The 27,798-nt window shown below is 36.4% G+C and overlaps 2 protein-coding genes across 4 annotated transcripts in view; one reads left to right on the forward strand and one right to left on the reverse strand.

Moving 5' to 3' along the window:
* The window catches only part of LOC128024999 (protein FAM13C-like), a 17,755-nt gene extending 16,009 nt beyond the window's left edge, over positions 1–1,746 (forward strand). For both annotated transcript variants that reach the window (XM_052610939.1, XM_052610940.1), the window contains one exon: positions 345–1,746. In XM_052610939.1, coding sequence (XP_052466899.1) covers positions 345–459 — 115 coding nt within the window. In that variant the 3' untranslated portion in view covers positions 460–1,746. The remainder of the gene's footprint in view (positions 1–344) is intronic.
* LOC128025006 (phytanoyl-CoA hydroxylase-interacting protein-like) lies at positions 5–26,892 on the reverse strand. Of its 2 annotated transcripts, none has more exons than XM_052610951.1 (5): positions 26,677–26,892; positions 7,599–7,795; positions 7,265–7,439; positions 5,944–6,061; positions 5–2,875 (listed from the first exon to the last, which is right to left on the reverse strand). In XM_052610951.1, exons 1-5 carry the CDS (start codon positions 26,783–26,785, stop codon positions 2,341–2,343), a joined length of 1,134 nt encoding a protein of 377 aa, XP_052466911.1. In that variant the 5' UTR covers positions 26,786–26,892; the 3' UTR covers positions 5–2,340. The 2 variants fall into 2 exon arrangements, with proteins under 2 accessions (XP_052466911.1, XP_052466912.1); XM_052610952.1 differs by lacking the exon at positions 26,677–26,892 and adding an exon at positions 14,112–14,376.
* Between the last annotated feature and the right edge of the window lie 906 nt (positions 26,893–27,798).

Raw genomic sequence — 27,798 nt, forward strand, 5'->3', positions numbered from 1 at the left:
TGCGTTACAGTTACATATTTTAATGGTATTTTGTTACTTCTGTCGTTTTGAACATGGACAGGAAGGAAAAAGGAAAATAACGATCAAAATAGTTAACATAATTCACATCTAATCAATAATATACAAAGTAATACCACAAGGAGAAAAAAAACTGTTTTTTTATACACAATGTATGGATTTCGTTTTTTAAATAAAATACATTTCCACTTATCTGCTATCCACTGATGTACAAAACTGCTTCAGTAAGGCAACTCAAGGGTTAAATGTGTGTTTTAATGTTAGTGGAGTAATCTGTTTCATGCGTTATCTGTTTTTTTCTTTCCCTTTCCACCAAAATAATGAAGATCCGCACAAAAAGATGACCGAATCCCCATGGCTGAGGTGTACCAGGAGTACAAGAGTCTCAAAGCCAAATTACGCTTACTGGAAGTGTTGCTCAGCAAACAGGAAACCACTTAGAATATCTGAAAAATTCTTTCTGCCTTTCAGTATCGAACCCAATGTTTGGACCAAATTGTGTTTTTACATTTGACATAATCGTGCCATTATGATGCTAAATGCACTTTAATATCATTTCTGACCACATTGGAAGTCCTAGACTCAATGGGTTGGGCCGAACCGATCAAAGCCTTTCGGTGGCTACTATCTCATAAACGCAAACATGTGCGATCTCTGTGTTGTGTACAGAGCAAGACAGATCAATACAAACCTCATTCAGAAGTCAAAGGGCAAAGGGAAATATAGAGTATTCATTTATGTTTATGGAATATGGCACTTTATTTTTGAAGCGTTTTTTTTTGTTTTTAACCAAAGTCGAATCATATGCACTTTTCACGTTTTCTTGCTCTTGTTTGAAGCTAGTTTATGATTCTAATTAGGAACATGGTGACATTATGCACACTAATGAGGATCGGTGATTCTCTGGGGCTAGACACGATCTCTAGCCTGTCAGATAATGCAACGCTCTAGATAGAAAACAACGCAGAGCACTTAAAAATAAGGGTTTTATGCAAATTTCAGTGAGTTCACTAACATATGAACACAGCAGCAACCATGTTTATTTCTCATATATTTGTCTCTCATATGAAAAAGGGAGCACAAAATGAGACATACTTCATACAATTTAAAAGTATTTTAAAAGATCTATTTTGTTCAAAAACGTGTTAAAGTATAGTACGTGGCCATCACAGAGCACAGTTTTCCTCCTATACAAATTAAACATTAAACCAGTGGTTAATATGAATACTGTCCAATAACGTCGTACACTATAAACAATACTGAAGCCCAAAGCAGGAGATATGTTCATGAGAAGCGGATGTGCGCTTTAAGTGCAATTCTGCTCAAGTAGCTACTCTCTGGAAACGAAACACTCGATATCTTTCCTTTCCGACGGATCTACTGCAATGAACTATTACAATCTTTGTGTAGTGTCTTTGCATGCCAACCAGCGTAAACTGTTGAATTGTGCAACAATCAGGTGTGGTTATTCTGTCATGTTATCGTCGCCCCAGAATTGATTTGCTGTACACATCCACAATGACAAATGTAGCTTTTGAATGTTAGCTATTGTGCACGTAATTCTACATTGGTTTATACAGTAAACATGTATATATATAATTATCTATATATATATATTTGCTTTATCGTGACCCTTTTCTTTTCCATCAACAAAATCCTCTGTATTGTGCACTTCTGGTTCTGTCCATTTTCTATTCACCGGTTAAAAAATAAATATTTTTCTATCTACATGTCGTATCACATTTATTATATGTTAAATCACAGTATACTGGATGGGTTAGAATGGAGAACATGAAACACTGCCGAAGAACAGTAATGCTAATGTCAACGTTTCCAAAAATGTTTGCAGTCATGCTACAGATACGTCCAATCACATATTTTTTGAGATATCTCACTTGATATCACCACATTCATAATGCCTTATAAGATCGGTTGTCTCGATTCACCGATTTCAGTGACTTGATGAGCATCTGGTGTTAAATTTGTGTAAACTTTGGTAAACTGTTACAATGCGGCGTTCTAACAGGAAGGTGTGACAGCCAGTAGGATTAAAGAAGCAGTTTGATTGACAGGGGTGATTAAGTCAACATCCCAATACCAAAATAGGAGCACGACATATCTAACCCAACCCCGGGTCGAGATCCATAATCTAGTAAACGAAAAAGAGCATTTTGTCAAAAGCTGTGAGACACATGCTGCCGAGGAGCCTTACAGACACCAACAGGAATTATGGATAAGTTTGATAATGGGTAAGGAGGACGGCTAAAGGAGAAGGCTATTTTCTGTGCTGTTCAAGGCAGCAGAAGAGTTCCGAGTCGTAGGTTAGCGTCCCACGCTGATGTTGCAGGTCTTACAGCTGGGATCCTTCTTGGCGTTGACTGTGGAGAGGCTCATGAGTTGGCCGCTGATCTCCGCTACTGTGCCCAGGCTCAGATCCACGGGGTCGGTGTAGATGACCTCCAGGATAAGGTCCTGTGCGTGGTGGAACACCAGCCGGCCATCTTCATCCTCCGAGCACGTCAAAAAGTGGTTGTTGGCGATATCCAGCGCAGGTAGGCGCTGCTTGCAGAACTCGTCTCCAGACGAGCCCTTCGGAGCGATCACCAGAATGACATAGTGATAGGCCGTGTACATGCAGTAGAAGTCGGCAAAATAAAGGTTTGTCTTGGGACTGAAGAGCTCCTCGGCTGGCAGCTGGAAGCGGTAACGGCCGTACGGTGAGTCCTGTGGTGGTTTGCCCGTGTTGAATTCAGTGTTGCAGCTGAAGAAGATGCCCTCGAGCTTCCCGCTGATAGGCGAACCATGGCTGCCGCTGTTGTCCTTCACTGACAGCAACATCTTGTTGTTTTGGGCCTCCCTGCAACCAGAAAAAATTACTGTGTGACAAATGGGTTCATAGAGGTGATGTTCAGTGGTACTACAAGAATTCATTTGCACTTAAAGGGTTAGTTCACCCAGATAGCAAATTTATGTAATTAATAACTTACCCTCATGTTGTTTCAAACCCGTGAGACCTCCGTTTATCTTCGGAACACAGTTTAAGATATTTTAGATTTAGGCCGAGAGCTCTCAGTCCCTCCATTGAAGCTGTGTGTACAGTATACTGTCCATGTCCAGAAAGGTAAGAAAAACATCATCAAAGTAGTCCATGTGACATCCGAGGGTCAGTTAGAATTTTCTGAAGCATCGAAAATACATTTTGATCCAAAAATAGCAAAAACAACGACTTTATTCAGCATTGTCTTCTCTTCCGTGTCTGTTGTGAGAGAGAGTTCAAAACAAAGCAGTCTGGATATCCAGTTCGCGAATTAATCATTCAGTTCACCAAATCGAAATGAATAGTTTTAAACGGTTTGCATCTCTAATACGCATTAATCCACAAATGACTTAAGCTGTTAACTTTTTTAATGTGGCTGAGACTCCCTCTGAGTTCAAACAAACCAATATCCCGGAGTAATTCATTTACTCAAACAGTACACTGACTGAACTGCTGTGAAGAGAGAACTGAAGATGAACACCGAGCCGAGCCAGATAACGAACAAAACATTGACTCATTCACGAGTCAAGAACCGTTTCTGTCAGACGCGTCTGATTCGAGAACCGAGGAGCTGATGATACTGCGCATGTGTGATTCAGCGTGAAGCAGACTGACACACAGAGCGCCTGAACTGAACAGATTTTTTTGGTGATTGATTCTGAACTGATTCTGTGCTAGTGTTATGAGCCCAGGTGAACCGAAGGCTTGAATCAAGGGCAATCATCGCAAATGACGTCATTACGTCGAGCGCAAAAGAACCAGTGAACCGTTTTCTTCAACCGGTTTATTGAATCGAACTGTCCGAAATAACTACTGGTGATCCGAAAACTGATGCAACCTGTTCTTGACTCGTGAATGAGTCAAACTGTTGTTCATTATCTGGCTCGGCTCGGTGTTCATCTTCAGTTTTCTTTTCACAGCAGTTCAGTCAGTATACTGTTTGAGTGCATGCATTACTCCGGGATATCAGCCACATTAAAAAAGTTAACAGCTTAAGTAATTTGTGGATCAATGCGTATTAGAGATGCGAACCATTTAAAACGATTCAGTTCGATTTGGTGAACTGATTCAAAAAGATCCGGTTACATCGCATGATTCGTTCACGAACCGGATATCACAAACTGCTTTGTTTTGAACTCTCTCTCACAACAGACCCGGAAGAGAAGACACCCTCTGATGTCACTTGGACTACTTTGATTATGTTTTTCTTACCTTTCTGGACATGGACAGTATACCATACACATGGTTTCAATGGAGGGACTGAGAGCTCTCGGACTAAATCTTAAATATCTTCAACTGTGTTCCAAAGATAAACGGAGGTCTCACGGGTTTGGAACGATATAAGGGTGAATCATTAATAACATAATTTTGCTATCTGGGTGAACTAACCCTTTAACTTCACTGCCATTGACCAACCTCAAATCAATACAAATTTTTGTAGCCGGAGAACACATTACAGCTATTTCTTTAAAATGGAAACTGGAAAAGTAAGGCAAGGCTATCTAATGGATTCTGAAGACTTGGAAAAAAGAATCTGAATCTCAAGGACCAATAGTGTTTTTTTCCTTTTTGGACCTTGATAACAGTTTCCATACATTTTTATTATTACATGTAAAAGAGCAGTGTGAACATTCTGCTAAATGCCTCATTTTGTTTTTTCTTAGAAAAACAGTATCATATAGGTTCAGAACGTTATGGTGAGTAAATGATGACATTTTTTTTTTTTTTTTTTTTTTTTGTGTGAAAAATCTCTGGAAGCCGGTTTTCATCACAGATTAAAAAAAATAAAAAAGGAAACTGTGACCTTTTTATCTCACAATTCTGACTTAGTTTCTCAGATTTCTCAATTATCTTGAAAAATCTTTCTCAGAATTGATTTTTGTGTCTGATCAGAAGCCTGTTTCCTTCTTACTATCATCACTACAGAGTTTAGACCTGATCTTTATTGTTAATGTGGTTATTAAAGCTGAAATGATATAAAAAAGTTGAACCACTATCTGAAACACATGAGGTATAATACAGATATCTAATCAAGTCAGTGTGGAATTAACCTTTGAGTCTCACATGAGGTAAGTACTACAACAATAGACTTTCACTCACCGATGGGAAACCAAATTGAATTACTTTGAAATAAAGCAAGGCAATGAATTCTTTAAATCTCACTGAAGTAAGATGAAGTGTTACATTCAGATGCATAAACTAGAGGGATATTAAAAAATATGATTTCTGAAGGGAAATGAACACCCAAACACTCACACACTCCTGTGAGCCTTTTCAGTCGGATTTAATTTGATTCCACGGTGCCGCTTATATTTCACATTTTATCCATTTCTACTGTAAAGACTGATGTTATGGCTGTTTTTATCAAATTATACTATACAGGACAGTAGTTGAATAGAGAAGACATTAAATCAGTGGGATTGCATAAAGGTAAATTCTAAGATCAAAAGAAATGTAATTCACATTTGAGAGAACATTTTAATTAAAATATAAAAACCTTCAGGATTTGGGGATTTTCTAATAAGATGAGAATGAATATTCATATGAAATGAAAAAATTGTCAGTTTACAGTAAATAGTTGCTTCTTGTTTCCATTGTTTGCAAACAAGATTGTTGCATGTTGTTCTAAATCTGTGTGACTTTCTTCTGTGGAGCACAAAGGGTGATTTTGAAGAATATCAATTCACCATTTTTTAATTATGAAATGTTGTGTCATCAAATTTAATTTTCATACAGACCTCTGCAACATTTATTGTACAGAGAACAGCAGGAAAATTCTTCAGAATTGTACTTTTTGTGTTCCACAGAAGAATGGTGTCATAGAGGTTTGGAAATAAAGCTGACCGTTCCTTTAATAATTTAGAGTAGTTATCCCTGTAGAAACAAACCTTGCATGGTCAAAGTACTCTTTGTGTTGGTTTCGATAAAAGACTGAGAACCGTAGCATTCTGCCAGCGATGACCTCTGCTTTCTCCATCAACTGTGTGAGATGAACAGTGGAATAATCTGTAGATACAAAATAAAGAAATAAAATGAATCAGAGAGGGTCAATATGAGCCAATAACAGCCTAAATAGGTCCACGTAAGTATTAGTTCAAATAACATTTTTATCCACCAAACCACTATACCCTGAGATTTTAAGTGAATATTTCAATAATTTGATGACACATTTGCACTTCACACCCTATATTGGCTAATGGTCACGTGACATGCAAGTAAATAAATAACATTTTACTTTTTTTATTAAATTTTTTATCATAAATGTTTTAGTTGTGATAGTTTCTCAGTCTGCATTACGTTCCCACTGGTGTAAACGGTAATGTAGCTACAAAATATTTATTTTTTTGTGTTCATCACTAATATTAATATAATTCCACACGTTCATATGTTCCTTGAGCTTTAATTTCAGTGGAATACTGGTGAAATGCTATAAACTTATACAAAAATATTAGAAATTATGTCATCGGGTAAATAACCTTGCGGTGTTGAGCTATGCAGTGCTGAAATTTGCATGCTCACAAATCCTCATTATAATACACGTAGACATTATGAAGGATTCATCATGCCTATGTTTATTGTGTCAGAACAGAGATTTGTGTGATTGCGATGAACTGAGATGTTTTTTAGAGGTTATAAAAGGAGCGCTATTTGCTGGCATTCTGCCATCCAAACCATGCATGCAGCAGCCTCTTGCTGTAGTTATTTAAAAATAACTGTTCTGTGAATGTTGATGCTGTAATAACAAATATTTATTAGAAGCATGTAGCCTATGCTGTGATATCATACATTTAATGGAGAAAAAATTAACATACCAAGTAATGTAACTAATTACTAATTACTTTTGAAATAGTCATAACAGTAATGTGATTACTTTTAAAAGAAGTTTTTTGAATTTGATTACATTTTCAGAGTAACTTGCCCAACAGTGTCTAAGATGTAGGTGACTGTTTCTTCAGTAGAACACAAACCAAAATTTTTAGCTCAAACTGTTGCAGTCTATCAGTCTTATTATGTAAGTGGATGGGAATCACGGCTGATCTTACATTATGCAACGGGTTGAGCCTAAAATCTTGGTTTGTGTTCTACTGAAGGAACAAAGTCACCTACATCTTGGATGCCCTGGGGGTAAGCAGATAAACAAACAGATGAACTATCCCTTTAATGCTAGCTTTTCCCCGTTTGGGAAACCCTGCTTTAAAATGTTCTCACCGCCTGTACAGAATTCAATGATCTCGCTCCATTCTGACACGGCGTAGTCGCCATCACCCTGTTTGGACGCGGTCTGAACGGCCACAGTGTATTCAGTGCGTGGACTCAGGAACCAGTGTCCTCGCACAGTCATGGGCAAAGGGACTGCTTTCGCTACCAATTTAGTGGGGACGTCCTAGAGGAAATAGATAATAAATGAGATTAGATGTACCTGCAGTTCTCTTTCTGCAAACACATGAACCTGAGAACATTACTGAAGATCAGCTTTTGCCTGCACCAGGTCAGATCAGGATGTGTAAGAAGGAGTGAATATAGAGCTGCTGTGTTCACACACCTTGTGTTTGAACTTGTTGGCATTCTTGGTTTCTTTCTTGTTGAGGTCGATGAAGTAGTGTGTGATCCGTTCCTTTGACCTGGAGTCCATATCCCAGCAGATCTTAAAGGAGTCGCATGTGATGTTGCTGATTTTGATGTTCTGGGGAACAGGGAGATCCTCCATCTCGGCAATGCCACTGTCCAGGGACTTATTTCCTGAGAGACAGATAGAGATGTTGGGAGAGGGAACAGAAAGTCTGAAGAAACTCTTTAAGGAAGATGCTGTTTGCCTTACTTTGTCAGCCTAAAAGTGGATAAAACTGTCTTTTGCAAGATACAGACATTTAAAATGTATTTCTCTTCTGATGGAACAAACAAAAACATTGAAGACTCATCATGTACTGAGGGGTGTGTCAAAATTTCTGTACAATCAAATGCTCTCTAGAATAAGCATGTCTCTCCCCCAATACCACCTTCCTAGCAAGCAGCAAGTCATCGTTGAGTTTGACATTTATTCTGACGCTGCATTACTGCATGCAAAATTAAGAACTAACAGCTTAATCTGATGATATATTAATAATATAATTAATAATGTATGTTTTATACCATTATTAGATTTCTTTTACATGCCATGAGATGAGTAATGAGTTATACTTAGAAATATGAAGTATTTGACAATTAATTTATCTCGTGCGTCTAACACATTGTATATATTTATTAATTTCCAGTACTGACAACACCTTTGCATTTGAAAAAAGAAAAACATTTGAGATTTCATAACTGTAACACCAGGACGTTTCAGCGAAAAATATGCAATTATGTTGATGACTCATCATGCACTTGGGGGTTTCTCCAAACTTCTGACCAATCAAATGCTCTCTAGAATGAGAACGTCCCTCCGCTTTATACAAACAAGTAGTCAATGTTCATGTAAACACAAGAAAGAAAACAGCACTTGTAATTCCAAAGAGTCTTGAAATGTGTAATTTTAGCAGTGATTTAGCAAATGAGGGTCTAACTTTCATCCAGGTCAATACTGAACTTCTGCACAAAGGATTGCTATCAAACATAGTCACGATTGACTTGCAAGATGTGCCACAAGGCAAAGAAGTGAAGCGCTTTTAGAAAACTCTGTCATTTAATCCATGATGAGTGTTGATGGAAGTGCACTGGAAGTAGAATTCAGTTGGTGCAGAGTAACGTTTAACCAGATTCTGATGAGCAAGAAGATTTTTTGGTTCTTGTTTGTGTAATACGTGCCAAGATCGTTGGTATGACTTTGCTAGTTTATTCTGGGTAGTTGCTAGGTGGAAAATTTAAAAGAGCCCAATTCAAGATCTCAGGTTCCTCCTTTAGAGTCTATTCATATTTTTACTGCTGTTTTCTTGTCTGCCATATAAATAAAGTTTGATCTCTGATACTTTGTGTTATGATTAGTTTAATCAAATTCTCTGGTTGATTTGTGCTTTTAAATTTAGTGGACTTCCAGACTACAAATCATAAATTGCACTACGAATTGCAATCACCATATTTTTATGTGTGGCTTTTTATCATGTAATCAACACACTACACGATCAGATCCACATTTCAGCTCTGAAATAAATCAGAAGACAACACAATCATCATTGAGACCTGGTGAATGTCGAATCAGAAAAACTGCTTACAGCCTTGAATGAAAACTAGCACACAGCATAACACCACAGTCTCTATATGGGAAAAATATTAACAATATCATCCATTCCTGCATATTAAAAAGCAAAGCGACTATACAATATTCTGATATTATTTGATTTTATCATTATAATCATATATTATTATTTTATCTTTTATTTTATTATTTTCTCCAATGTTGCAAGATAAAACCAAGCACAATACAAGTAAACAGTTGAAGCTTAATCAGATAAAATAATAAAATAATTAATGCATATTTAAAATGCTTAGTTTCTTTTTTTTACATTACAGTTATAATTAGAAGCAAAACATATTTAATTTACCTGGAGCATCTAACACTTTACATATTTAACTATGCTATACTTTACCAGTAGCTCTACTAGATATACATTTCATATTTCACTTGAAATTGTTGTATAAAAGGTATCTGAGAGTAATATTAATGTATAATGACAAATCTACAAAGATATCTCACATGCTGCTGTTTCTGATGTGATTTAGAGATGGGCGAATCAATCCTGAAGTATCGATATATCAATACTGATGCAAGTTTTGAAAGTATCGATACTCTAATAAAAAAATATTGATACTAAGCTGTTTTTACTGACCAGTGATTTTGATTATTAAACAAAAAATAATGCCTACAATATGCCTTAAATTGGACGAATAACCTATGTTAGCAAATAGTTGTGTGGAAGGGATTTTCCTGCTCATCTGAACACGCGCTAATGTTGGAAGGCAGAATCAATCAATTACAGAGCGTTCACTCACTTCTGACAGTGCAATTAAATAGAGCTGCGTTTCCCAAGAGTAGCCTAGAATAAGAAACCATTTATGTTTTTTTTTTGGAAAAGGCAGACCAGAACATTGCTGAAAAAACATAGGCTATATAATTGTGTTATTTCCCAACAAACCTATTGAAATTGTACCCTAGTTTGTGCAGTACATTTGTTTAAATATGAATGTTAAAAGTTCATATTGCTCTTGTTCTATTCTGTATTGTTAATATAAATCATACACTCTCGAAATAAAAAAGGTTGCATTTTATGCATGCAACAGCCTATTACTGGCAGTCCCTCATGACAATAAACCATGGTGAAGTGAACACAGTTTAACTACAGTATTTGTAGATTTCCTTGGTTACCACTACAGTAAACATATTTTAAGCATGTGTAAACAAAAATATAACCTAATAAATTGAAATTAAGGCACACTGAATGTTAAAATGCATTTCAAATATAAAGTTAAGTAGGTATTATTAACCATTGTATTCAATACATTTCATAATCTAAAAGTTCAGTTTAGAAGTATCGTATTGGTATCGATGATACTGGCCATTAAAAGTATCGGTATTGTATCGAAAACAAAATATGTGGAATCGCCCATCCCTAATATGATTTCTAGGCTGTAAATATATATATATATTGCTACAAATAATCTCTCTACCAGTTTCTTAGTAAAAACTCACAGAAGTTGACCCGACAACATATGTCACCATATGCCCAAATAATTTCAGATTATAACAAATACCATATAATTTGGCATCTTGTGATATGTGTTTTAAAACAATTAGAGGCATAAATACCATGTTCCTGCTGTCCAAAGTAAAATATTTGCTTCAAAAAAATGTATGCCATTAAATTTTATATATATATATATATATATATATATATATATATATATATATATATATATATATATATATATATATATATATATATATATATATATATATATATATATATATAAATTAAATTACCAGTTTTAAACATATCAAATATTAGAACAGCCTCCTTTATGAAGTGGTTTTTAGCTTGGCCAGTCACTGAAGTTCTCACCTGAATCTGACAATTAAAATAAACATAATTCATAATTTTTTCATAATATATAAAATGAATATAGCAAACTCAATGAATGAGAAATATGTATAATTATTATGTATAATAATAATAATTATTATTATGTATAAATATTATTATTATAACATAATTTCTGTGTCCCACATTTTGCCTTGAACCTTGTTACTGTATGATTTTCCTAGATTTAATTTTTTTTTTTTCATTTAGCATCCTTTATAATTTTGACACCCATGAAGGAAGTGGCATCATTTTGGACTCTTTCTACAGCATGTTGAAAGCATGAATTCAGCTAGGTCAACCACAGTTATTGTAAGATAACATACATTTAATAAATAAAATATATAATACTTTTATGTGAAATTTAACATCACCTACAAACCAACAGCTGGTCCCAAAATAGCCCCCACTAAATGATACATTTCACTAGCAGAGATACAAAAAATGACTCGAAAGTATTTGAAAATAAATTTAGTAATAAAGCCAGACCTCACAAATTTGATGATCACCATTTCCCGAAGGCTAAGCACTTTCTTTCATTGACTATTTGTTCAAAATAAGACCTAATACTTTCCCTAAAAATGTGTCTCTTATACTGGGCCTTTGAACCGAGGAGGCTTAGCTATTCAAGCACTAACCCTAAACTCTCTCTGTCCTGGCGCCAAGGTGGCCCGTCCATTCACTCCAGCTCTATAGGGAGACACGATTGAATGAATGAACTTCAAAGAAAGAGAGAAAAGAGAAAGCCACAGAGACGCATTACCTGCCCAGTCAGCTAAAACCGGTGAGAAAGAGAGATGAAGGCAGTCGAGTCAGAGCTGGAGAAGCACCATCAGGGAGGCGTCCTCCTGTGTCACTTCAGATGGAGCGAGCTCCTCTCAGCCACCAGAGAGAAGCTGAATGAATGATTCATAGGCTGCCCCTTACTGTAGCTCCCAGCGCTGAATCAGTTCTTGTTTTATCTCTCGCCTGCACTATGAGTTCTCAGAATAAAGACTGAGGATAACAAGAGATCGCCTACGTTAGGGAGGAGCGCTCTGACACCCAGTACTGTCTCAATGGTACACTATTATCTCTGCTGAGAATCACTTGTGGAACACTTTGTTACTTTGAAGTACAAAATAAAGAACTTGTTACGTGGTAGTTTCATATCACAAGTGTTTCTAATTAACAACCAGAGGGTCTGTGAGACAAGAGAATGAGGGAGTCTACTTGTTTAGTGTAATTACTGCGATTGGTTTGGTCTGCTATTGGTTTCCAGTATCAAGTAACTGTGAGATGTTAAATGTAGAGCAGCACAGGTCTTCTAACACAAACCCACACAGCTAATGTGATTTAGGGCATTCACATTCATAAAAACAAACTCAAAATAAAATTCTAAATTGTTTGAAAGGAAATTGATTTATAATGTGGATGGATGATATTTCCAAAATATTTCATTTGAATAAATGCTGTTTTTTTTTATTCATCAGGAAAATGAATAATGGTCATAATCAGCACAACCATTTGCAATAGACTATTTTAGGAACATTATGAGTATATATTTTCCATTATATTATTTTCATGACTGTTAGAAACATATTCTTTCTTTTCTTGTCTTTTCTGGGTGGTGGGGGGTGGGGTTGGCTCTTATTGACTTTTAACATTATACTGAGAAATGTATTTATTTATTTATTATTATTATTGTGTGTTTGTTATTTTCCATGACATTATTTTCATGACTGTTAGGAACATGTTCTGAATTTTTGTGAATTTCTTTAAATTAAATGCAACATTTTGATTATTTTAGAATAACTAATACAATGATTAAGTAATGAAGGACAATACAACAAATGATACTATGATTTGTACAAAGTGGAAATGTTTTTGAATTTTTTTTTATGTTTATGAAAGAAATCAATATTTTTATTAAAAAAATATATATATTTATATCATTTTTGTAGTTGTTACTATTATTATTTTTAAGGGGGGAAATGTCTTTGTTTTTTATATGTTTTGTAACATAAATAAAAACCAGATCTGTGTTCTTTAAAAATCATACTTTACGTCACCATTCACAAAATAATTCCACCACTGACCTTGTTATGAGATTTTTAAAGTACCAAGAAGCAATGCTGTATATAAAAATGCAATCAATGCCGTTTATCCAAGAAAATTATTGCAAGGACACCGTTGTGGCATGCTGTAACTCAAATTACACCTAAAACGCCGTAAGAGGATCAAAATGCCAAACTGCTCACAATTTAGATTCTATGGGGGGTGTAATCTCAGGCTTAATGGACAAAAAGCCAGGACAACGACACATCTTTCTGAGCATGCCAAAACTCACAGATGGCACATAGAAATAATATTTTTCATTTTTATTATTATATTAATATACAAAGTATTAGCAATACATAGCAAATAATAATGTAATAATAATATATTATATATATATATATATATATATATATATTGTTTTTTTATATAATATAAAAAATAATTTTATATAATTTTTTTTATTTGTATACAAAAATAAGCATTTAAGCATAAATAGTTAAACTGAAAGACTTTAAAGAAATAATTTAATTCAAGTTTGTCCAAATGCTTTTACTGGCATTATATATGTTTACAGTACGTATAATAGCACATAAGCACGCAATAGTGAATGACAACTCAAGCAGCACTAATGACTTGTCATGTAGAATAATCATCAAAGATCCGGACACACAGACATGCACAGGAAACCAATTTAACATATCCTCAGTCACTATATACTAGGAATGTCTTTCCATTATCAATAATATCTTCTGTTGGATTTAATGGCTGTAAAATAAACTGCCCTCTCCTTTTGAAGTTGGCATCAGTAATCCATCAACAAAAAGGGCTCAGTGATTGCATTTCTGAAAAAGCAATAGCAGAAATATACCAAAGCATCGACACATTATCCTTTCATTAATACTGACTCATTATATATCAGTCACAAGGTCACAGCATCTGTTTCACTAATGAGCACAGATACTCACTCTGGCTTTCATCCGCTCTCCGCATCTGGTTCCAGGTAGTGTTTGTTCACAACTGACTAGAAAAACAACTGGTGATGCAAAAGCCTAAGCCTGCAGGAGATTATAACCTAGGACAAAAAAACCCCATTACAACTACCAGCCGGACAAATGCTGCACTCTCATGGACTCCTTCAGGGGACATGGTCTGCTGTCCAGTCCCAGTGTACTGTCTCCAATGCACCCTGAGCCTAAAGTGCACGCCATTGGTTTAGAGCAGCTTTAGTGTTTGTTTTACAAGCCCAGCACACTCCCATAGGAGGAGCCTAGATTATGTCATCAGCTGGACTTAGTAACTGACCGTGTGTCACTGTTGGACTGAAATTTCAGATCGAGGAGTGAGGGGGGGGGGGGGGGGGGGGTAAAAGAGAGAGAGAGAGAGAGAGAGAGAGAGATCTGGGTTGTCTCTCAGGTGGGTAATCTGTTCACCCGCTCCCATTAGAAAAGGGGAAAATATCCTTTGAAGTTTTTCATCCGTCACTTCACCATACCCTTTGCACTGTCTGTCATATTTCCAAAAGATGACATCGTTCTTATAATGGATGTCAGTGTATTGGAGATTATTTGTCTATTGGGGAAATAGGAAAGAAGAATCACTCTTTTCTGGAAATGTGACACTGACATTTTCACAGTTATAGATTGTTACTTTAAAGGTTTGAAGTCTCAAGTTAGATTGCATAATTAGAAGAGACATGTGTACCTTGAAGATACATAGATCTTGGCTTGCTGGTTGCTAGAATGTTCTAGGCGAAGAGACAGGGAGAGGATAGATAGATAGATAGATAGACGCATTATATAGACAAAAGTACTGGAACACAGCTCTTAATTATTGAATTCAGGTGAGTTAATCAGACCCATTTCCACAGATGTATAAAATCAAGCGCCTAGCCATGCAGTCTGCAATTTCAAACATGAAATGACTAGATCAGAAATTAAAGTATGAACATACTAGGACCAAGATCCCAAACAAATAATGATCACTAATCACCATTATGGCGACTTCAAAAAATTACAGTAGTATGTACATAACTACATTTCTCACAGTGGCACATTTAAAGACAACTTTATAAAGTGAATTCACAGTAAAACAAGGGCAGTAAATTACTGTGACATTAGCATCATTCTGATGTTCATTCACAGCGATTTGTAAGAAAATAACATAACGTGCATTGATTTCACAGCAAATTTCTGACTACAGTAATTTATTGTAAAACAATATTCTCAAATCCTCTAAGTTCCTAGCAATTTGTCACAGTGTACAGTCAACTGTAAGTGTTATTGTGGCGAGTGGGGCGGGGCCGAGTGGCGTGGGAACGAGGAGTGAGGCCAGGTGTAGTGATTGACTGTAATGATACAAACTTCCTAATCAGCCGGAAGAAGGAAGCGGGAACCGGCGCACAATCAAAATGAACTTTAATGACAAAAATAAACACAAAATAGCACACCAGCCCCTCACGGACGACTGGTGCGCACAAAATAAAAAGCATTTCACTATAGGTGCTCCAGTTTTATATCCTTCCATCTCCTACGTGGGACTCGATACAAGCGGTGGGGCACAGGTGCAGCTCATCTCCAATCACTACACCTGGCCTCACTCCTCTTTCCCACGCCTCTCGGCCCCGCCCCACTCGCCACAGTTATTATTAGAAAGAAGGGCTTAGAAACACCAGCAATGAAGAAAAAAAAATACATTAAGCTGTCAAGCTGGTCACTGAGAGGCACATAGTGTACTGTGCATAAAAGTTACCAATGCTCAAACTTCCACTGGCTTTAATATCAGCACAAAAACTGTGTGACAGGAGTTTCCATTGCCTGAACAACTGGTGCAAGCCTCAAGTGGTGCAATGTTAAGTGTGGGATGGAGTGGTGTAAAGTAAATCATAGTCCCACTGGACTCTGGAGCAGTGGAAACCAGTTATGTGAAGTGATGAATTACACTTCTGTTTGGCAGTCTGATCTGCGAGTCAGTTTTTGGCAGATATCAGGAGAATGTTACCTCTTTACCGCATTGTGCCTAATGTAAAGTTTGGCGAAAGAGGGATAATGGTATGGGGCTGTATTTCAGGGGGTTGTGCTAGTCCCCTTACATTTTGGACAATGCTATGCTTTCAACTTTGCGGGAACAGTTTGGGGAAGGCCCCAAACTGTTTCATCATTTCTATTCCATCATGACTATGCCCCAGTGCACAAAGCGAGGCCCATTAAGACATTGTTGGAAGAGTTTGGTGTGGAAGAACTTGATTGGCCTACACAAAGCCCTGCCCTCAACCCCATCAAGCACCTTTGAAATAAACTATTCTCATCCAATATCAACTCAATACAATGTCTTTAAAGTTCCTATTGGTGTACTAGTCAGGTGTCCCAATACTTTTGTCCATACTGTGTAAGGATACATATAAGGACTTTTCCTCTAACAAAATGAAGCCTCACAATGACACCATCCGCTGGCATCCTCACATGACTAGACAACAATGGACAGAGAGAATGCATGAGACCACAGACAATGGGCATTTTCATCCTCAACATTCTCTAGTTGGCCACTCCACGAGTCCCACAACACCCTCTTTGAGCTGTAAAAGTCCCTAAGCAGCCCTCCACCGCTCTGGAGCATGAGGAAAGAGAGGGAGTGCTTTGTTGCATTCATCCTAATGAATAATAAACAGGAAACATGATGCAGGAACAGAGCCTTTCATGAAACACTTGTGGATTAAATCCAAAGCCAAAGTTAAACGGCACCACTATCATCCTCAAATAAATGCATATGGATTAACATTGAAATCCTTTGTCATTATATATGTGGTGCTGGTTATTGCTAGAGGAAAGCCTGATGGGTGGATTATAAAACATGCCAAACAAAATCTATGATGATTGGATGACTACATGATAACACAACACACTGACTGAACCTGGCCATCTATCTGTGTAGTCATGAATACCAAGCACTGAAACTGGGAATTCACCATAAATATCCCATGGTTTATGAAATGCTGTGGCCTCATGGGTGATGTCTTAAAGCTATGTCCACCACTTCACTTTAATAAATCACACACAGAGCTTTCCCTCACAGCCCACTGGCTGTTCATGTTTATATAACCTCTCCTTCTTGAATTCCAGCTGAAGATGCAAGGATGATAGATTTGAACATCTCCAGGGTGCGGGTATTACTGGACCACTCTTGTGTCTGAGGCAGCGCATTAAAGTTTTATCAGTCCTTGGTCCCAAGACTATAAATAGACCAGCATTCCATTCTTTAATGTGTTGAATCCGAGGGGAGTGATGCTGCAGAGATGGGATCCTCAGAGCTGTCTTACAGTGCAAATTAAATGACGCATTGTTTATTTTAGTTAAGGAGGTGTTGACACGGATGCTGACACGAAAACAGAGATGGAAAAATAAAAGTGCTAATTGTACAGTGGAAGACATTGCAGTGTAAATGAAAAATGCTAAAACGCAAACCTCTGCACTATAAATAATGAGTTTAATGAGGATCATAGCTAAATTTCAAGAAAAAAAAAAACATCTCACAATTCCTAAAATCCCTAGCAAATAAATATTAGATTGAATTGTTTGTAAAGGCTTGTAAATAAATTTGTAAGGTTACAAGTGACTTCTATTCCAAATAGAAACAGTTCTTTTAAATTTGGTATTAATCAAAGAATCCTGACAAAAATGTATCATGGTTTCTTTTAAACATTGATAATATTAAGAAATGATTTCTGAAGGATCATGTGACACTGAAGACTTGAGTAATGAAGCTGAAAATTCAGCTTTGCCATCTTGGGGAACAAAACAAAACTTTTAAATAAATATTAAAATAGATCTATTAAATTGTAATAATATTTCACAATATGACTGTTTTACTGACCAAGACCCCTTAACAATGGCAAGGCAACATGCTAAACACATTAAAATCACTTAGCAACAGGAAAGCAATACACTGGCAACCACCCACAAGTTCCAATCTGTTTTAAATTGCCAATTCTCATGGCAACTACAACTTTATTTCATGATTTTTATTACTTTGTTTGACCTTGCAGGTTTTGTTAGCTGGACACTTGAGACACAGTAGGACATTCTGACCTCAGGCAAGCAGAAACCGTACAGACAGCATCAAATGCAGCCTGTCTTCCCTTGAGTTTAATGCATGAAGTCAAATTTTCTCAAAACTGTAAAAAATCAAAGGATCTTAAGCAACGGTAGTAAAGCAAAATGCTTAATGATGCACAGCTTGAAACACTCCTGAAGATTATTACCATTGTACTGGTCTCAGAGGAAATGGATCATTCTGTTAGAAGGGCTGATTTCTTCTGTGCCTTTAGACCAAAGCATAAGCATTATCAGGATGATTACAAGCGGTAAATTTGTGGACGCATCTGTCACAGCGGTTTTGATGTTTGATGAGGCCACTGAATCATAAATATAACTCTTGTAGGATATACTTGTGTCTCTGCTGTGCGGTTTTCTGATGGGACTCTGATGTAATGCCATCGGTCAGTGTTTCAGGATATTTATAGGAACATCACATTTATTGAATAATATTAGATCTTGGACTAATACTTTGCCAATATGCCATATCAAATAGATTGTAAAAATGTTTTTAGTCTTTTTTAGTTGTTGTAAGAAATGTTTCTAATTGAATTTGTTTTCAGCTGTTCACTTACAGCTTCGTCACTGAAGTGCACTGCCGATTAGGTAACCACTTGGATTAGTCTTTAAGCTAAAATGTGCCATTTACACACATAGACCTCATGAGGCCGAACAACTTTGCAACAACTGGTCAAAGAGGCAACAGACAGACTCAAACAAAGCAGGTGAGTTTATTAAGGGAACTGAGAAGAAGCTTCCAACTTAGGTGAATCAAAAAAGTGATCAATGGAAGCAAAGAAAACAGTCTTATCTGAGCTGAAACTTCTAATCCTTCAATAGCTAGTACAGGCTTGACAGGCTGACAAGGAATCCACTTAAAAAGCTTGTAACCTTGAGACCAACTGACAAGCGACTGTGGTGAGTGTATATATTTGAATGGTGTGGTAAGTGGATTCAGGTGTCCGTGATTAGTAATCAGGTGATTGTGAACGGGTGTAGGAGGCTGGTTTAGCTGGTGAGGCAGGTGATTCCATGATACTTTTGTACTGACAGTCAGAACTACGCCCAACAGAAATTTGGCTATTCAGGGTTTTGTGAAAAGTGCACATTGGAATTTGCAATGTTCCTATTTTTCATCCAATGGCCACCAAACTCGGTCAACATTACCTCAAGACACAGGGGATATAAAATTGCCAATGGATGTTTAATATCTTGAATGGTTTGCCTGTGGCGAGTCAATGAAATTATGGTGAGAGATGAAAAACAGAATGTGTCTAATAACTTATGCACACATTGCCTGATTTTAATCTAACTTCAGCACTTTGTCGTATGAGGCTGATCACATACAGTTCTGTGCAAAAGTCTAAGGCCACTAATATATTTACCAACAAAAAATGGTTTTAAGTCAGTTATATCTAACTTTTTCGCAATTGTGTCAGTAGTAAATATAAGTTTACATTTCCAAACATTATTTTTGCCATTAATCGTAATAATCCAATGAGATTTTTGTTTGCACAAGGAGTCTGGCAGCAGCCAGTGTTCTACACAGAAATCTGATCTCATCTTCATCAGTCTGTCTGGAATAACATGAAGAAACAGATAAAACAGACTAAATCCAGAAGAACTGTGGCAAAGTCTCCAAAATGCTTCAAGAAACCAGTGGCCTAAGACTTTTGCACAGTACTGTATATGTGACTATTATGAGTCAAAGTTATAGAACCACCAAATGGCAGCAGAAAGTGTCATTGTTTTTTTTTTTTAAATCAGCCTCTTAGTTTTTATCAGTTTTTTTCAAACTTAATGTCAAAACATGGCAGATGTAAAACTGCAAAGGGATTCTTGATATTTTAAATACTGTTACCATATACAATAGCAACGTGTCAAACTTGAAGGTAAGGCAGCTATCATGCTTAGAATTTGGATTTTTGGAAAAATAGGGCAATGCTTTAATGCATACTCCTTCTAGGAGAATCATGCAATTCTCACCAAATCTTCTTTCTGTTGAACTGATTCTTATTTTATAATATTTTAAAAAGTAATAAAGGCTATGATGATTAGCACAGCAAAATAAATCTTCATTATCTATCAATACCTGAGATGACTTAAAGAAAACACATAAATAAGAGGTTTATTTGGTCAGACATTCGGTTAGCATTGTGAAACATAAAACCTTTCTGAATGCTCCCTTTCACTCTAAATGTATCTTTGTTCAATGTTACCTGGTGTCTGTTTCTGTAGAGTGATATATCATACTTTTTATAATAGCATTGTGCTGAACTGTTTTTTATTTTAGTTTTTTAGTTTCATTACTGATCAGGCTACATAAACCAATCTGTGTTATCTCATCTAACTTTGTGTTTAAATATGAAGTGACATATTCTCTTTCTGTTTGCCAACTCCTGAATAAACTGTATCGCAGTGGTGGCCGCTCTAGCATAAATAAACTATTTTAAAGAAACAAATTCAATCCTGCCATAAATTTGAAGCCGTAGAGTGTAGCGGTTGTCGTCAGACACCAGGACAGGTGGATGAACAGCCGTGACTTGTCTTCATAACAGCTTACTAAAACCAGAGCGATTTCGAAGTGAGATGAAACTCTGCAATGCACTAGACATTGTTCACAGGAAGCAACAGATCGACAAGCATCCGTCTTTCCACTTCACACAGTAATCCATTCATTCTCACTACTGCAAACCATACTAATGATGCATCTATCTCAGGTATGACACACTGCCCTATATCCTCTTCACTTCAGCCATTAATTGAAAATTCAATTAAAGTGAAAGTTAACAGAAATTATGTGGCACAAAGTTTCTACACTTCCACAGCTGTATTGGCTGACCTAGTTTATTTCACTAACCCCAACGGTTTGTTTTTTACAATAACATAATCACATTAAACAGTCTAGACCCCATGGGGTATTCGTTGTAATCCTTACAGTTTGTTAAACCAACTTTCTTTATGACAGTATACTGCACTGACTGTTAAAGGGACAGTTCACCCATAAATGTAAATCCTTTATCATTTACTTTTTAGAGATCATCAGAGAAATTGATTTTTTCAGTATTTACTAAACTGCTAATCAGTTTTTGTTTCTAATCTGAGACATCATATGAATGAAAATGGGCTGCAGACAGCAGGGAAAAAGCATGCAATATGCAAATAATAAAATACATACAGTATAGTCATGCAAACAGGATTTATGTATTGTTAATAATGTAAAAAAATAAAAGGACCCACTTTATATTAAGTGGCCTTAACTACTATGTACTTACATTTTAATTAATAATTTAGTACAATGTACTTATTGTGCTCATACATGTTTTTACATTGTACTTATATAAAAAAACTACATGTAATTACATCTGTATTTAATTTCTGTAATTACATTTATAATTACACTGTTGACCCATACTTTACACCTTAACCCACCCTTAAAGTTACCCATACCTCCAACCCTCTCCCTAACCTTAACCCATCCCACCTCAATAGCAGCAAAAGTTTTTTACAATACAATATGAACACATTAAGTACATTGTACTTATTTTGTATGTAAGTACATAGTAGTTAAGGCCACCTAATATAAAGTGGGACCAAATAAAATAAAAAAATAGATTTGTCTGCTTTTGAAAGCAAGAAGAAAGCACTCCCATCATCTTTTGTTATTGACTAGCCAAACTCTGCCATATTCTGGAGCAAATCCATCATCATTAATCCAATCTGTCATCATGAATATAGCTAATTTGTAGACATTTAGGATGCATTTATGCATTTTGTAGATGCTTTTACCCAAAGCAACTTACTGTACATTACACTCAAAGTAGGCATTATTTTTTCATCAGTTCATGGATTTACTTATGATTGGAAATCAAATTTATGACCTTCGTGTTAGTCTGCTAAATAACATTTTTGAGTTCTCTTGTTATTTATACATTTACATAATTGTCTGTTTGTTTGTTTTTTCAGTCATTTTTTCAGTCAATTCATTTTTCAGTCAAGTCATGTTATTATGTTAGATATTGTTAGGCAGATATGTTAGTTTTGTACGATAAACAATTTTGGTTCTGTCTTGTTTCACTGCTTGATGTCAAATTAAAAATTCTGGCTCCAGAAGCAAAACCAGTCCTGAGTTAGGTGAATTTCAACAAAACATGCAAACAACACACAAATGAGCAAGAATTATGCAAACCTCATCTCAAATGAGGGTATACAGACGAGGAGAGTTAATGTTAAGTCTTGATCCATGAGAGTGAATACTCACATGACTGAATCTCTTAATAGAGCAATGTGGCATGTAACTGTATTAACACTCTGGTCTTTAGACAGAAGTTGTGAAAAGCACACATACACTGTGTGAAACTGTGACAGCAGTGATATAACATCATAGAGAGAGATGTGATCTGAGAAAAGCAAGCCTGGCATGGTGTTTCTTTTGGTGTGATGTTTGAGCTTGAGGTGATGGAAAAACATACAAAGTTGAAGCTGAAGGCCATAATGTTGAGCTTTTATTAGAAGTTTAAACATCATAAATGGAGTTTTATGAGTTTTTGTCTTCTGTTTTGGTTTAATGCAAAAAAAAATATATATATATATATATATATATATTCTAACATCAGTGTGAATACATAATGACAGAATTTACATTTTTGGTTAAACTACCCTTTGAACCAAAGTCTATTGGCTGTTTAAAAAAATACATATTTAAGTGTCTTCTGTTTTTAAGTTGCACTTAAAATCCATTCAGTTTTCTATACCTCTTTAGTTAACTGTTTAATGTAGCTATGACATAGAAAATGTATTTAGATTTAACCCAAAAGGGTTTACTCTCAGCTAACACTCTTTGCCCCAAATTTCCAAAATTTCACTTTTTCAAACAGCATGACTGTCTCTAGAAGCATGTTCAGCTGAGAATAGGCTGATAATCATGAATCAGCTCCATTATTCATCTGATCCATTTCTGTTTTGTTGTCATTTTGCAGTGCTATATGTGCACAGCGGACACAATTAGCAAATTGATGGCCATGTTAAATCGCTTCTTTCACTAGCAGGCGGGCTTGGCAGATGGTGGCCCCTGTTTTGGAGCCAGTCCCCCCATACACAGCTGGCCAAAGCTGTATATTCAGACAAGGGTAGTGAGTTAGCACTGTCAGGCTCCTGTAGGCCCTCACACAAAGGACTCCCCATCTGAGGCCTGCCCCAAGGGGGGAAAAACATTGACTTTAATGCATGCTTATCAAGGAGTCCCAAAGCACAGGGCCAGCTCGTCCATTTTTTATCTTCTCACAAATGGTTGCAGTATTCTGTGCTTTAGGAGCAAATGCTTGCTTTGAGTGCATCTGCAGTTTCACAGTGAATATATAATGGAAATATGGACTCATTCCTCATGAATCTTAGTAAAGGATGTACTTACCATATTAGCACCAAGCATTTACTAGAACATCGGTTCTTAATTCCAGTCCTTGCAACCCCCTGCTCTGCAAATTTTGTATGTCTGTCTAATCTCTTCAGACGTTCTTCTAATCGAACGTAAGTGCCCTGCGAAGTGGACATCACAGGATGATTCCAGTTCGAAGCGAACGTACATGTTTCATTCAAAGTGCATTGAAGTATGTGAGATGTGAATTTAAATTGTATTTATTTACAGAGGTGTATGATGTCACACTTGTCCGTGTGTGAAGACGTTGTGCAGCGCAAATCCGTGAATGAATGTTCCGAAGTGAAGTAAACTTCAACAGATTTCCCCTGCTTAGGGTAGAGAGCAAAGAACACTGTGTGGAGCACTGTCAATCGGAACACAGTTCATGCACGGAGCTCGCTGATTATTTGAATCAGGTGTGTTAACAAAGAGAGACATGCAAAATGTTCAGAGCAGGGGACTGGAATTGAGAACCGCTGTACTAAAAGATCAACACGGTGCCACTCTCATTCTCTGTAAATGATTATATTTGTGTCTCAATTATTAAATTAACAGGACACTGGCCTTATTTACATTGATAGATTCACATTTATTTATGTGCAATGCAAAGTAAATAAAAAAATATATATATTTTTTAGCAAATTTACATATTGATTCATTTACATTGAATTCTTGCATTGACTAGACAAAAAATTATCTAAATTGGCTTTTAATGAGATTTAAATAGTATTTCTCACTTTCTGATTTTATTTTTATTATTTAAAATTTTTATTTTATTAAAATATGTTGAAACTGAGTGAAAAAAACCTATTCAAATTATAAGCATAATTCCAAACTCATTGTGATATGGCTGAAATAACAGTACTTTTTGATTTGGATTAGGTTTGGGCTTAATAACAATAAATAAATTGGTACTTTGCAAGGCTGTGACAATATATTTGCTATTGTGGGTAATAGTATAATAACCAGCCACTAAAAACCCACATCTGTTGACCACTGATCTCTATAATAATGGGAATCATTTCCTTACTGTGGCTCCTAGTGTAAATTGTGGATACAGCCATGATACTTTGAGCCTTGGAATCTAGAAATCATTGGATCCTTGGTAATTTGGTAAAACTAGTTAACAATTCTTCTGAACTCTGGCACAGATGTCAATCATTATGCCAACACAAATGAAGAGTTTGGCACACTGAGATGTATAAAACTCCTCTGACAGATGGGTCAGTAAAAGAATGTATCTATTGTGACTCAGTCATGTTCATCATATCTCTGTCTTGTTCCTTCTTGGCCCAAATCTGTGCACATTATTAGCCAAGATCTATTAACCAGTAAGATTTTGTGATTCTCTGCGTGTGTTTAACATTTCTAGTGCAAACAGAAGCATCCAAATAATATCTATTCTGTTAAAAAGCAATATGAATGGACAAAGTATTTACAGCACTTTTCTAAAGCTTGTCTTTATCTGCCTCTGTCCATATAAGAACATTAAAACTATAGAATCTAAATCAATAGAGTTGTATGTCTACACCCATTATATCACTCAGAGGACTGTGACAGCTTCGATGCTACACTGCACGGACTGTGTCAATAAGAAAAGTCTCTCTCTTTTTGTCTCTCTCTCTGTCTTGTGACAGCATTGCTGAAGGGACTTTGATTTCCTCTGCACAGTTCTGGTACAGAATACAAATCAGAGCTCGAAGGAAATTTCGTTCAGCTCACACAAAGCATGTTCTTTGCTTTAGCTCTGATATACTGATGATAAACAAGTCCACAGAAATCAACACACAGCTATTTCATTATCCACTTTTACATTTGCTTTAACATATTTACTCAAAATATACTAAACATCATTTGAAACTGAAAACTGTCACTACACTGCAACACACATCTGTCAGTTACAGCTGTCAACTTACTGTATGCAAAAATTTTTTTTTTTAAATGTCTAGATATCAGACAATTAATTGGCTTGGCCAAAAAGCAAATACTTATGAAGTACTAAATATTCTGCCATTATGATACACAAGGAAAAAACATAGTAGGCTATATGTTTCTGTTCTTTGACATGCTTTGTATTTTTAATATTATGCTCCTCTGTTCCAGAGCTGCACGAGACAAGAGAGCTTTCTCTAGAAAATCAATGGCTAAGAATGCCTTGAAACGCACGCACTTGGATACACCCATAAATCCTGTACATAACCATTAATCATGAATTTAGTAGATACATATGCGCATAAGACAATGGGCAATACAGTCTCACCCAGATGATTCAGCATATTTAGAGTGTGGATCGAATAAACATTTTGCTTTCATTACTATGTGAGCAAGAGAGTAAACTGCTCACTGGTCGTGTATCCTGAGATGCATGCAGCTGCAATCCGGCATTGTTTCAGTATGGTGCGCGCGCAATGACCGTGTCCATGGTGCTGAACGTTACGCGAACATCATATTGAAACAAGCATTCAAGTGAATGGAATTTTAATGCTAGGAGAGCATGCACCTCTTTCTGTGACACAAAGGAAAATAAGAAAATGCACCTAAGTGTGCATACATGCGTCTTAAACGCATTTAATTGATACGGAATGATGTGATTTATTAAAACGTCGTTTTATGAATCACAGCATGTGAGTCTTATGGTGGTTCATGAATTATAAAAACCCTTCTTTGTCTAGAAAGCTCAAATTCAATGCTTTTGGAAGAAAAATAACTAAGCATCCTCACTCGCAAATTTATAGCATGCACTTTCATGCACGCGCCGTCAATTTTCACGTTTTTCAAAAAGGCGAAATTGCTATTCAGCACGTGAGTTGCGTGATTGCTTTTGCGTGCATGTATTTCCAAGTGACAGTCCAGCTCCAGCTAAACGCGAGAGGATCTTTTAAAGCATGCCTTACATGCATTTGCATTTAGAATTTTGCATGCATTTAAATATTTCTCCGTCTTTAAATCTCAAACGCAATGGCACTGCTCCTCCACTTCACCTGTCAGAGGGCAAATTGAAAATTTAGCAAAAGTAACAGTTCTTACCTTCTCTCTCACAAAGCTGAATGGCGTCCAGACTGAGATTCTTTATCATGTCCTCGCACGGGCTCGTGGGGCTGCTGACACTGTGTCCCACGCGTGGAACCTCCATCATTGATCCTCTAAATGACTGATATTCCGCCGGTGAGAGTGACTGCAGTGCCGCAGGACAGATCTTCACTCCGTGCTCTCTCTGTCTCCCACGGGTTTCCACAGTGTGCTGCTGATGAGAGCCACGTCAGCACATCGTCACGGCCGCTCCATCGGAACTGATCTCTGATGCGACACGCGCAGTCAAGGGCAAAGAGCAGCGACCTGTTCTACTGTAATGCAAAATGCAATGCATAAATAATTAAATAAATAGAAAGTAAGTCAGTTTTTGTGAGATGTACTCTTGAAATTGCAAGAGAAAAAAATATGATTTTGTATCTTGCAGAGAGAGAAAAGTCTGAGATAAAAAGTCTCATTTAAAATGTGTAACTTTTAAGTTTTAATATAATTTATACCCAAACCAAATGACTATTTATCAGGCTAAACGGAAATCAAATTCACTCTTGTACAAAAGATGGTGCTGATTAACAAAATGTACTCTACACCTTTCAATATGAATGCTTGAGACATGAGACTAAATATTATTTCAATTAATTTATTTTCTCATACAGTGTTTCTCACATTTTCTTCTCTGCTTGAAACAAAATGATTTGGTCTTGTGGTGAATAGGCCTAACTGCATAGGGCATGTTTTTCTACAAATTGAGAGATGTGGGAATTGTTTCTACAGTAATTGGCAACATTTCACAGTTGCTGTCAGCTTAAGTTTGCTCACCCAGAACATTGTGTTATACATTAAAGGGATATTTCACCCCAAAATTAAAACTCTTTCATCATCTACTCCCCCCTGATGCCTCAAGCCATGTATGTAACATAATCTCAAGCTGGAATCTAATACTGAAAGTATTATCTAAAGTGTTATCTTATGAACAAAGTGTTTATTATGCTCATGGGCACATGGTGAACACAGAACGGATTAACGGTGAATGAAAAGTGAATTAAATGTTTTGTTATGTAACAAGATTGCAGTCCGTCTGCTTTCTTATTGTCCAATGGGTATTCTGGTACACTTTGTCAA

This window comes from Carassius gibelio, chromosome A12 (assembly GCF_023724105.1).
Source record: "Carassius gibelio isolate Cgi1373 ecotype wild population from Czech Republic chromosome A12, carGib1.2-hapl.c, whole genome shotgun sequence".
In the NCBI taxonomy this organism is placed as follows: domain Eukaryota; kingdom Metazoa; phylum Chordata; class Actinopteri; order Cypriniformes; family Cyprinidae; genus Carassius; species Carassius gibelio.

Coding starts and splice junctions, on each gene's coding strand:
- LOC128025006 (XM_052610951.1), bottom strand. CDS start 26,785: ATGATGGAGGTTCCACGCGTGGGACACAGTGTCAGCAGCCCCACGAGC. Junction 7,796..26,676: donor TCAGCTTTGTGAGAGAGAAG/GTAAGAACTGTT, acceptor TCTGTCTCTCAG/GAAATAAGTCCCTGGACAGT. Junction 6,062..7,264: donor CATTGAATTCTGTACAGGCG/GTGAGAACATTT, acceptor TTGTATCTACAG/ATTATTCCACTGTTCATCTC.